Source organism: Lissotriton helveticus, chromosome 2_1 (assembly GCF_964261635.1).
Source record: "Lissotriton helveticus chromosome 2_1, aLisHel1.1, whole genome shotgun sequence".
NCBI lineage: Eukaryota > Metazoa > Chordata > Amphibia > Caudata > Salamandridae > Lissotriton > Lissotriton helveticus.
In genome coordinates this window covers 1,062,643,698-1,062,656,493 of record NC_136059.1, presented here as the reverse complement: position 1 = coordinate 1,062,656,493, position 12,796 = coordinate 1,062,643,698, and the positions used below count along the sequence as shown (strand labels likewise).

The following is a 12,796-nucleotide window of genomic DNA, read 5'->3' as shown; positions in this document are numbered from 1 at the left end:
CATGGATCATCCAGGCAGCCCTAGAACAGAATTAAAATGCATTCTATTTATATTTGCTGTTCCAAGATAAGTGCTGAAAATAGGCTTTAGGGGACTGCTTATAATTGTACCGTCTGGGAGGTCAATATAAAGAGCTGGCAACCCTAATCACAAGACTGGAAGTTTGTTGCAGGATGAGCGTAATATTTCTTTCCCCCACCCTCGATCTCTGGACCCTGAATAATGCCATATCACAGCAATAGTTAAACCTATATCTGAAACCCTACGCCAGCCCTCAATAACATGCTGAGTTACTTCAACTGTGTCTGGGAATGCACCCTGCATTCAATCAACTCACTCCTCATTCTCACCCTTCACTTTCACACTCACCCTGCACTCACAGCGATCACAATGTACTCACACTGATCACCATGCACTCACACCACCCGCTCACCCCGCCCTCACAGTGACCACACAGCACTTATGCCACTCGCAATGAACTCACACCATTCTCCCTCCACTTGCCCTGCGGTCACATGAGCACACTGTTCACTCTGAACTCACAGTGATCACTCTGCACTCACAATGCTCTTGCGCTGTTCACCCTGTACATCACCCTACAGTCACAAGAGCACACTACTCACCCTGCACTCATGTGACACTTCACTGACCTGTCCCCCTCATTGCTCACACTACAATCTCACTCAAACAAGCCCATCACTAACCATATATTCATTCGTCCCACTCTGCACTTACATCTGCACCCAAATTCATATGGTCACCTCACTCACCCTGCAGTCCCTCCTCTCACACTGTTCGCTTACATGGGCACTCCTGTCACCCACACAGCACAGAGGGCTAATGTGCCTGCTACAAAGAACGTGTACCAGGCAGATCACAGAACTGCGTGTGAGTAAACTACGTGTAGCCCTATGAAAAAGTGAAATGTTGGACAGAAGGGGGGGCCATAGAGAGATGAGGTGCATTGTTGGTGAGTGGTAGTGAGGGAATTCATGGAGAAGGAGGAAATGGCAGAAGGGGCCCCAAAAACAGACTGTTGCACCGTGCACAACCAGTGTTGGGGCCAGCCCTGGCTGTGAGTCTTAGCCCCCCCGAAGTTTGGGTCTAGTTTTGCCCCTGGGGTGTGTGTGTGTGTGTGTGTGTGTGTGTATGTATATATATATATATATATATATATATATATATATATATATATATATATATATATATATATATATATATATGTGTGTGTGTGTATATATGTGTGTGTATATATGTGTATACACACACACACACAAAGATGCACATATCTATCTATCTATCTATCTATCGAAAGCACGAGCAATGTTATAGTAAACAGATTTTATTTACAACTCCTTAGAGTGCATTCGACATGTCAAAACAAACACCCGGTCCTCGCCAGCCAGGTTCCGGATAATGATAAAGGCGGCTGCGGAGACCACCTGCTGACTTGGCTCCGCCTCCTGAGACCTCTCTGCATGAGCAGACCTCGTATAACGAGACCCTAGAGCAGAACACCTCGTTATTATCAGATGTCAAGTGAACTAGAGCAGTGCCTATAAAAAGCCCATTTAACACCCATTTGCTTCTAACACCCAAACGATGACTTACTATCACGGGAAGCAGGCTTCCCGCTGAATAAATTACAGAGTGCGAGAAAGAACGCGCATAATTGAGTAGAGACGAACTCTGCTGCCTCCTACCTCGCCTGAGCTCCGAATCCGGGCTTAGCTCGCCGTCGTCGAGAGGGAGCTCCATCCCTGCGTCAGCACGGCCGTCCATGCCCACATCCTCCGGGAATGAGCTGGTCAAAACAAACACAGATACAAACAATAAGAGCGGACAGAGAAAAGAGGGCATTATTAAAACGTGCGTGTGTGCTCGGGCATGTTCATGTGTGGCTATTGTATATGTCAAGCAGGAGCGGCCTGATGAGAATGCCAGTATTTTAATTGAGTTGCCACACATTCTGCATTGCTCGGTAAAATGATTTATTACACACGATCACACCAAACACGTATCCGTGCCTCTGGGTAAACTCGCTGTGTTTGTGTGAATGTATTCATTGTAATTCCATATTTCTTGCTAACTTACGTATCTAGGTTTTACAGGGAGCCAAATTTGAGAGTATAGTATTTTTTTTAAGTTAAGGGGTGTGTAAAGATTTGAAAAGCACAATGCATATTATTCCAGTGGGGAGGTCAGGATTGACAAAGGCACTAGGTCTGGTGCCCGCTGCTTTCCTTTGGCTTTGTCAGTGTCGTTTGTGAATGCTTTTTGTAAACTTGGACAAAGGGATTACTTTTTGATTGTAAGTGCACACAGTGAAAGAGCTGAATGCCATCACTCAGAGAGGTAAGTCAATAAAGTGGGCTGGCCTATTGCCTCATGCTGCATGCTGTGATGAATGGTACAACAATGTGAACAACGGACTTAAGAAAGGAGAGAGCTGATGGACGCCCCAATTAGTAAATATATCATGTATACATGTTCCATTTGATAAAAAACGGTCCTGGCTGACTTAATAATCTAGATAATAGATCATGCATTTTCCCATATAAAGGGTATTTGAATTCTTTTTATGGTCTGGGCAAGAAGAATCGGCATCTGTCACTTTAATCACATGCATTCATACGCATAAATAAAAAATGCCAACTCTGACATATATATACATTTATGGTAACAAGAGGACCAAAGTCCTATTGGCCCACGTCCTTCATAGGAACACGAGACTCCATCTACTGCCTGAGTTAGTGTAGGTGGCGTTCAAATGCTGCCATAGTAGTGCATTTAAAGTCAAAATGATCCCTATGTACACCTCCACTATCCCCATTGAGAGCTTATTGTGGTGACGGTCACTGCATGGGGTGGATCACTTACATTGTTGGGAGGGAACTAGACCACTGACCATAGGAGAATGTTACAAAGAAGGGAAAATCCTGTCTATGGATAAGATGGTAACTGACATTCAACTGCCCCACACATATTTTCTAAACTATGGGTCACCTAGAAAAGCCATTAAGGATATGTGGGTCCCAGACGATACAGAAACGCAAGTCTATGAATCACTGCATGTTGGGAGAGGGTGCTCAATTGATCCTCCGGTTCTACAAATCACTCATGCACAAGCCCTCCGTACAAGACGATAGGGACAGGTGGGCAAAATGTTTGGGCAGGGACTTCATGCATAGGGAATGGGACTAGATTATGGTATATTCGCATACTGTCTACAGAAACGTCAGATTTACATACACACAATTCAATTATTTACACTCGGCCTATCTTACTCCCAGATGAATAAACTTAATGATGGAGGTCAACACGCACAAATGCTCATGGTAGGATAAAACAGATGCAGACTTCCTACGCATGGTATGGCGATGTGAGGTCTTGTGGACCTTAGAAGAACAAGTGACCACGAGCCCAAACAGGGTAGAGCATGCTGGCCTTCGACATACTCCTGAGATATGCTTGCTGGGTTTATTCCCCAGATCAACTGCAAATAGATCCAACACCAGAGTCATGGATTTACCCTGGTGCTAGCCCAAATAAGTTTTGCTATGCATTGAAACAGAGATTCCTGTCATAGAGAGATGGACACATGATGAAGGCAGGTGGGCTTCAAGCGAACACCTCACGCCACTGAGGAAGGAAGGGAGAGGACTTAGACAATACTACATAGCGGAAAGGTGAAACGAGGTTCTCACAGCCTTCACTCATTTGAGCGGACGTCAGCCGATCATGCATCATCGCACATACCCACCATAGATGCTACGGATGCTACACCATTGGCATGACAGCAGACACAACCGATGATATGCCTGCTGGCAATGCCACACACTCTATACTATATCGCTAGACAAGGACTGTTTCTGTTATTCTATGTTTTTGCTACAATAACTGTTTAAGATGATGCTGCATTGTTTCCTCATTTTGCACTGCAATTCAACAGATGGAATACAGGAAGGCTACTTCAGCTACGACCAGCTCTTGAGTCCCCACAAATATCATACAAAGATCCAGCTGTGAACCTACAGATTGGCAAAATAACTTAATTGTAAAATGTGCACTACGAAGATGCATTCCTTGCACGTAAATGACCTCTAGTATGCACATGTGAACCTATAAGAACACTAACAAAACTGAAAAGCACAACAGAGTTAAAAAAAATACATACATATACTGTATTGTAATGGACAGCATTTTAACTGATCAGAGGTGCTCATCCACCTAAAAATAAGTGCTCTTCAGTGCAGGACCGGTGGGATGATTATTTACTTTGACATTCTTTATCCTGCTTTCATTTTTTTTTTTAAATCAAGGATGGGTGATCAAACTACCCTTTAGGTTACAGTAAATCAAAGCCAATAGTAACTTTCCTTTGCACAAATAAGAATCATAACTTCCTTTAATGTGCATTAAAACTAAAAAGCAATGGGTATAGCTGTTCTTAGGACACCTGCCTGCTAAGAAGCACCGTACCATTCCACTAAAATGATATATTATTGGGGTATTTTTTAATGTAAAATTAGTATTGCAAACATAGCCTAAAACGTCTAAACCCGTTTTCTTTTTTTTCTTCTTTTTCTTTTTGTCGCACATGTAAGAAAATATATATATTTTTTAATAAAGCATCGGACCAGCTTGGCAAGGCCAGAACTATAGGCTTTGCAAGTTGTTCTTTGTAATGTAAAGAGGCACAACCTCGCTTCATATCTAAAATATTAGTTCCTACAACACAATGAATATAACTGGTTAAACGCCAGAATGATCTTTTTTTACACTCCAGTAATGAAAAAAATTACTTACTTTGGAACTTTCTGTAACTTTTAGTGCTGTAGATTCACTGGTCTGTATGGTCATGTCATCTAGTAATGGTTGTTGATGCTGCAAGCTGTTTTTTTTTTTATTGTAAGTTTTGTGATAACTTGTGATTCCCTCCCTGAATCCCACATTGCACCAGGACTAAGACTCCACTTGTGATTATGTTCCCCAAAAGATGAGTGAAGTTAGTGAGGAAGGGCACTCAATGTCTAAATATGCAGTGTGTCAGAACTATAATGTGTGTAATATGAAGCATCTGAAGCATGAGCTGGTGGGTGGGTGTATGTGAATCTACAGCACTACAAGCTACAAATAGATAGTTACAAGGTAAGTAACATGTTTATGTTTCAACCATATGTAGCTGAGTATCACATGTCATGCATAGTCTGGAAAGCAATACACTACCCATTAATTGGAGTCTTGCGAGTGGATCAGGCAGATGTGTGAAATAACACTTTAAGGACAGTTTGTCCAACTTATGCCTTTTGACGAGCATACATTTTCACACAGTAATGCTTTCTGAAAGTGTGTGGTGTGGATCTCGTAGGAGCCGAAAATGTGTTTTAAAAGTGCTATATTTTCCATGAAAGCCATTGTGGTTTCCTTTTTGCAAGTAGAATGTGCTCTAGGCAGAGTATGAAAAGTATATATGGCGTTAGTGTAGCCATATCACAATAGACTTAGCTATCCACCGTGCAGTGACCGACTTGGAGACTAGATTTCCCAAGTGGTGTTTTACATAGGGACACAGAGTTGCTTTGTCTTGCAAATGGTTTTGATATTCATAGAGTGGTCTAATACATTAGACCTCTCTTTACATGCAATATGTGCAGTGCTAATTCTGCTGCTATCTGGGGAAAATGGGGACATAACTTTTTACAGGAATTGCAGATTCCTCGTTAGGACAACCTGATCCATATGAATCTGGATAAAAGACTCTTTCAATAATAAGGCCTGCAATTCACTAACCAAACACAAGGAAGTGATTGCTACTAGAAATTCTACTTTCTATGAAAGATATTGCATCTGACAAGCATGTAATAGCTCAAATGGTTCTTGTGACAACTAGATTAACGTCCCATGGTGTTTTTTACAGTCCTCCATGAAGGCTTTGACCACTGAAATCTGAAATAACGATGTTTGTGGCTGGTTTTGCATTTAAGCAGCCACCACTGCTAAATGAACCCTAGCAAATGTGTATGCTAATCCTAATTTCTGTGAATAGAAATGGTATCATATATATCCCGAACTGTTACTTGTAGACATTGTTTGTGTAATAATGGACAAATCATTTAGAATTGGCAGCATAACAAGCGTGTGCAGTTTGTTTGCGATTATCTCACAGAATAAGCATACACTCATGTGGCATTTGCAGATATCTATACTCTCAGACCTCAGGTGCCAAATTGCAAAGTTCGTTTCTTTTTGATTTGAATGTCTCAGTTGACACTGATGCCGAGTTAATATGTCTGATCTCAGGGGTTAACTTCTTGTGTGGATGGACAGGAAAGAGTACTATGGCTGCCTTGCCCAAGCAGGAGGCATGAGAATGAGCATCATGGACATTTGTATCAACTTCCTCTCTACATAAATGATCAGAGGTAGTAGTACAAAAGCATAAGCAAATATACCTTACCAGTTTATCAATAAAGTATCGATAGTTCATTTCCACAGACAGTGGATGTGGGTACCTGAAGGTGAAGCTTGGGCATTTTGCGTTTTCTGATGTGGCAAACAGATCGATTGCGAGTGTCACCCATTTCTGAAATTACTTTTGTAAAACTGTGTACTTGGTGATATGTCTTGCTTAATAGGCCCATAAAGTTGTTGCCCATCCATAGCAGATGCACCACTAAGAGCAGAATTTGATGTTGAATGGCCCAGTGCTATATTAATTATGCCAATGCTGATAACTAAGACTGAGGCTAGTGAGTATCTCTTTGTTTCTATTAATTGATTGTTTACTAGTAGTGTATTGTAGTGATTTAACATGTAAAATGCTCTGAATGATAATTGGACTGTTGTAGATTCTAACACAACTGATATGCATTTTCTGATGCTTCCAGCAGCCCCAAACAGTCAGGCTGTCTATATGTGCTTCCTACCCTGCGAGTAAGGAATCTGTGCGAATGGTCATCTGCAATTGAGGGCCTGCCCAGTAAAAAGTTCCTGTCATTCTACCATTTGAGAATGTTCTGAACTCTGGACTCTACCAACACTAGATCTTCCCTTTGACCCATCACTTGGGACCATTGCCTGGAAAGACACTTCTGCAATGGATGCATGTGCAGCTGAGAGTGCGGCAGTATATCAATGCAATAGATCACCCCCCAAAAATGTCATGATCATTCCTACTGATAGAGCATATGATGTCTGATAAACACAGAGCAGCCTCTATGATGCCATAGCCCTTTCCTGGTCGGAATAGGCTTTGTCTGCTACTGTGTTAAATACCATCCTAAAAAGGATTATGTCTGTAGTTTGCAGAGAAGTGACATGTTGGCCTTGTTTGTGAAGCCTAGCCAGTGAAAAAAATAACACAACAGTCTGAGTGTGTGCTAGGCATTACTGAACCCGGCTCTTTATCAGGTACCTCTCCAGATGTGGACAGACATGAACAGCACTGTGGCACAGCAGCACTGCAACTGCTGCTGCACATTTCCTGAATATGCTCATGGTTGTTGTGGCCCTGAAGGGCAACACTTGGAATTGGTAGTGCTGTCCACTTACCACAAACCTGAAGTAGTGATGATACATCAGATGGATGAGGACATGAAAGTATGTGTTTTTGAAATCGAGGTTTGCCGTATTATCTCCTCTGCAAAATAGCAGAATTAACTCATACAGGTTGGTCATTTTGAAATGCTCTGACAGTATGTAATGCCCTCCAATCAAGGATAGGTCACAGAGAAACAGTTCTTTGGGATTGAGAACTATAGAGAGTATACCTCGTGACATTTTGGTGCAAAGGAAAAGATTCAGTAGCACACTGACTGAGACTGGTTTGCAGTTCTTTGTGCAGCAGTCTTTGATGTTCTTCACTGATTGCAGTGAGGGCAAAGTAGGATGTTTAGTGGTGTGGACCTCCAAGCAGTATCCCTGTTGAACAATTGATAGGAGTCACGTGTCCAAGGTTCTCTCCTCGCACTGTGGAAGGAGTAACCTGATCCTTCTCCCAACGGGTGTTGTGTGAGTGGGGGATGGCAGGCAAGTCATTGCTTGGAAACAGACACACCATTTCCTTGGCCGCCTCTACTCTTTCCTCAAAAGCTGCCTCTGGTGTAGGTCGTTTGAGGCTGTCCCTCCTGAACTGGCTGATGCTTTTAAAAGGCAGAAAGCTGTGGTGTTCAACACAACCTTAATACCCTCTCTCTTCAGTTGGCACCAAAAATACAGTTTTACCACTTTGAATATTGAGTATCGTCATGGCATTAGCTGTGCCTGAGTGTTTCTTTTTTTTCTCCAATACAGTGTTCACACATGGTTCAAACAAGTATTCCCCATCGAGGGACATTGTTGATGTGCTGCTGGAATTCAGGATGAAATCAGGACACCTATCCTGCACCAACTGTTTATCAAATGTAACTTCATAGAAGAAGGAGGTGGGTGCCACCATGGTTTACGCACAACTAGACAGGACCCAATTGTAGCTACTGCCACAACCCTAGTAGGTGGTTTCACCCAAAGGCCACCAGGAATGAGATAGATATTCACAAAATGAAAGGGTTTTGTGTCTTTAAAATTCACTTCAATCTCTGGGTTGGTGTAATCCCAGTTGGTATCAAAGCGACTTGGTACGGTCTGTCGTTGTGGTGTACAGGAAGGAAACAAAAAAAGGTCATTGTAGTTTAGTCCTGTTTATTTATAATTTTCTTAAAATGCAGATGAGAACAGAAACAGCCAACACAAGTTTCGCCCTGTGGCATGCTGACCAAGGCTTTTTCAAGCCAAAAAAGTAATGGTAAATTGTTAGGGCTTATCTTTCAAAGGTAATGCCAAATAGTTTAGGCTAATCGTCAAACAGGTCCTAGGATAAATCCTGCATGCCATACAGAACTGAATGCTTTAAGCAGATGATTGATCCATTTCTTTCCCTCCTCCCAATGTCCCAATGGTACCTGTTGGAAATGGGGTCTCTAGTTGGCAGAGGTTTGCACCCTGTCCAAGTAGGGACCACCACTCTAGTCAGGGTAAGTCAGATACTCAACCTAAATTGACCTGTGCTCACCCCCTGGGAGCTTGGCACAGAGCAGTGAGGCTTATCTTAAGAGGCACTGTATAAAGTTTTTGTGTTTGTCAATGAAAACACCACAAAAAGACTCCACATAAAGACTCCACATGGGTTTAGAAAAATAGAGGATATATATCTGAGTAAACCCAGACCAAAACAACAAAAAATCCAATATGTAGAAATCGAGATATTAATTTTTATAGATTAAATGGAAAATAGTGCTTAGTAGTCACTAGCGGTCAAAAGGTTACTTGAAGTTGCAAGGGACCGATAGAAATTCAAAGTTCAGGCTTACCGCAATGGAGGGCAGGCTATCTACAGGACTCAGACAGGTCTCGCTGAAGAAATACTTTGGATGGAGCTTTTGCTGACGTCGGGAGCCTACTGAGTTGTCGTCAAGCCGCGCAAAGATGGTCCTGTGTCGTCATCAAGCTCTATTGAAGTGAATGTAATAAGTCCTCGTTGAGCCGTGCAGATTGTGGATCCGTCGTCATCGAGCAGCCTCTGTGTCAGTGTTGAAGGGCGATGTGGCGTAAATTCTCACGCAGTCGAGGCAATATGTTAGTTTTTCCAGAAATCTGTTGTAGAAACCACTTCTGAGGCCCAGGACTGGAGGGGGCACCTCAAGCAAGGGTAGGACTCATAGATGGCAGAGTCCAGCAGCACCAGCAGATTTGCAAGAAGTATTTTGTGTCCCTGAGACTTCAGAAAACAAGAGGCAAGCCAGCAAGTCCTTGGAGTCACTCCGGATTGAAGAGAGATTGGTCCTGTCCTTGTCCTTAGCAGGGCAGAGTTAAGCAGGCAGCAGGGCAGCTCAGCAAAGTAGAGAATAGTTCTCAGAACAGTCAGTCACAGCAACGTGGCAATCCTTACAGCACAGCAGTCTTTACCAGTGGCGGTGCGTCCATTGGGGGGCTTGGGAATTGGCCCACTAATGCCACAGCATTCAAATTCTTAGTTCTACTTCTCCGATGCTAATTCCAATCAGGACTCTTGATTGGAATTAGCTTCGGAGAAGTAGAACGAGGGACGCTGAAGGGGGTGGGAGGGGGCGGGGTTGCAAAAGCACTCAGGGAGTTGAGTGACAGCAGTGCACTACAGTCACAGTAATAGTGCACATGTTCGTTTGTGGGCTGATCATTTTTACGATCAGCCCGAACATGCGCACTAGACTTCCCCTTAAGAGACCGAGGGTTGCTTCATGCCACGGCCCCCGGCCTCCTAATGGGCAGGCAGTACCTCTGCCCTCAACCAATCCTGGTGCTACTGGAGCAGCGTCAGTAGAGGGGTTGGCAGTGATGTCGGGGCTTTTCTATTTGTTGAAGGGCGCACGCAGGACCCTGGACCAGGAGCAGTCGAGCAGAAGAGGCGCAGACCTGTACGTTTTCTTTTATTATATTTAAGTTTTAAACTTCCCCGGCCCCCAACCCCCCACGAGTATTGCAAGCCAGCGGTGACTTTTGCGTGTGTAAAGTTACTCACAACTCTTGCTTAAGTGTTGGTCAGCTCATTGGGGGATGACAGGTGGGATAAAGGCTGCTAGGTGAAGGGAAGTCATAGAAGAGCAAACATATTGTGTAAAACCACAAAAACTGATACATTACACAAACAGAAGTAGGAATACAATTGTTGATCCACAGAAGGGCACAGAATAACAATTGACACAGCCTGCCACCACAGAAAGCACATTCAATGAGTCAATAAGGGGTATACAATAAAACTCTTCCACACCGAGTCATTTGTGTTAACTAAGTTGCTTTCTGCTGGGCTGCCACTTGATTCTGCGATGGAAAAGATAAGAACTTGCCGCCCTCTGTGTTCGGCCGACCGTCCACCAGGCCATGTGGTAAATGTATTGAAATATGATGGGTCTGAGTGTGGAAAATCGTGACAGTCCCAGCAAACCCAGTCCGCTGGGACACCCTGATTAAAAGAGTTATGTTTATCGTAATGGAGCAAGTGACAAACATATTTCCCTGATGTGTGGCTATAGTTCAAAGGTAAATGTCTGAATCCAAATACTTAACAGTCAATGGTTTACAATAAATACTACGGAGAATTATTTTTTCATAAATACATTCCTGAAAAGGAAACCAAAGGGAGGCTGAAGGATGCAAAGACGCCATAATGGTTTGTGACTTGGTCGGCTGCGGGTTTCAGACAGGATTGACTGTTGATTTACTGACTACAAATGATGTCTGTGAGCTCAGAGTGAGGAGCCTTTGTTGATATGTAGTACTGCAGGATGCAAGGGAGAATGTATGTTCTCAGGCATAATGAGTAATTTCTGGTTTTAATAAGGCAGGACATGTCCCTTTAAGTTGTACCTGACCTATTGCTGTTTGTCATTAATAGGTCAGGTATAACTTAAAGGGACATGTCCTGCCTTATAGTTACACAGCACCCTCCCCTTAGGGTTACCTAGGGCGTACCTTAGGCGTGACGTCTGAGTAATGAAAGGGGAGTTTAAGGCTTGGAAAGTCAAAAAGAAAGTCATTCGTTTTATTGTATCTTCACCTGCGACAAGGAGCGTGTCACAGGACAAGCGGTCAGTCCGTAACTGACACAGCAGAAAGAACCCGGCGACCATGAATGCTCCAAGCACGGAACATCCTTGCAACACAACTACATTCTAAACCCATACATTCTAAACCCCCAAAAGACGAGCCAATACAAACCCACTACATCACCTCACCCATTTCTAACAAAACCCGAATTCACAAAATCCACCCCACAAAACAGACCCAAAAATCAATATCTAACAAAATCTTTAAACCTAATCGGCGGTCTCCTAACCCGACCCCCAAATTCAGAGCTGGGCGGGATTAAAGCCTAGGTACGCCCATTAGACTCACGACTTCTCTGAACCACTCTCTCAGCAGCCGATTCAGACTCCTGTCCAACCTGCAGCCAATGAGTCCACCCATTCTCCTGTCCCTTCACGGATTCCTTTCTCTGCCTAATTAGCTTAGCCTGATCTTGCGTCACCCTCACCAACCGTCTTTTGTTCCACCATCCTTTTCCATACAAGACCGCTGCTCCCTTGCTTACCTTGCGAAACCTGCACAGGATCAGAAAACCCAGAGTCTCCATTCAATACCTTGATAGGTTTTCGAAAATCACCCAATCACCAACGGATATTTCTATGCCTCCCTGGAGAACATTCATGTTAAAATGTTCTTTCCTTTGCCACTGTTTCTCTCTGTCCACAACATCACTTGCAACACCACTTGCATCCACCCCTTCCTCCCCAGCCCCTGACATTTTGTCATCAAGCCAGAAAGGAAATAAAGTTATGTTCGCCTTTCTACCTCTTAGTAACTCAAATGGAGTAGTTTCAGTGGTACAGTGCGGTGAAGTGTTGTAATTCCACACCTTCTCCTACCAAAATGTTCCCACATCTATACGAGAAGCCAGAGCTGTCTGAATTCCTTCCGTTAGGATCTTATTACCATGTTCCACCAGACCATTAGATGCAAGTGGTTACAAAAGCCAATTTCAAGTGCTTTATATCTTGCATTTCCAAAAATGTGCACATTTTTTCAGACACAAAATGTGTCCCGTTATCTGTGACCAATGCTCTCGAAGCCCCTTCCAACAAAAATACTTTTTTCAAAATCCAATCATATTATCTGTATCCGGAATTTCCATACATTTTTAATACATCCACTTTGAATGATAGTCAATAGCCAAATCAGATACCTAATTTAATACGGCAACACATTATACGGTCCCAAGAAA

The 12,796-nt window shown here is 43.2% G+C and overlaps 1 protein-coding gene across 1 annotated transcript in view; it reads right to left on the bottom strand.

The window, feature by feature from the left end:
* Window positions 1-12,796, bottom strand: part of PRUNE2 (prune homolog 2 with BCH domain) — a 1,307,647-nt gene that overhangs the window by 266,270 nt on the left and 1,028,581 nt on the right. The window contains exon 10 of the mRNA XM_078677810.1: window positions 1,704-1,804. Coding sequence (XP_078533936.1) covers window positions 1,704-1,804 — 101 coding nt within the window. The remainder of the gene's footprint in view (window positions 1-1,703; window positions 1,805-12,796) is intronic.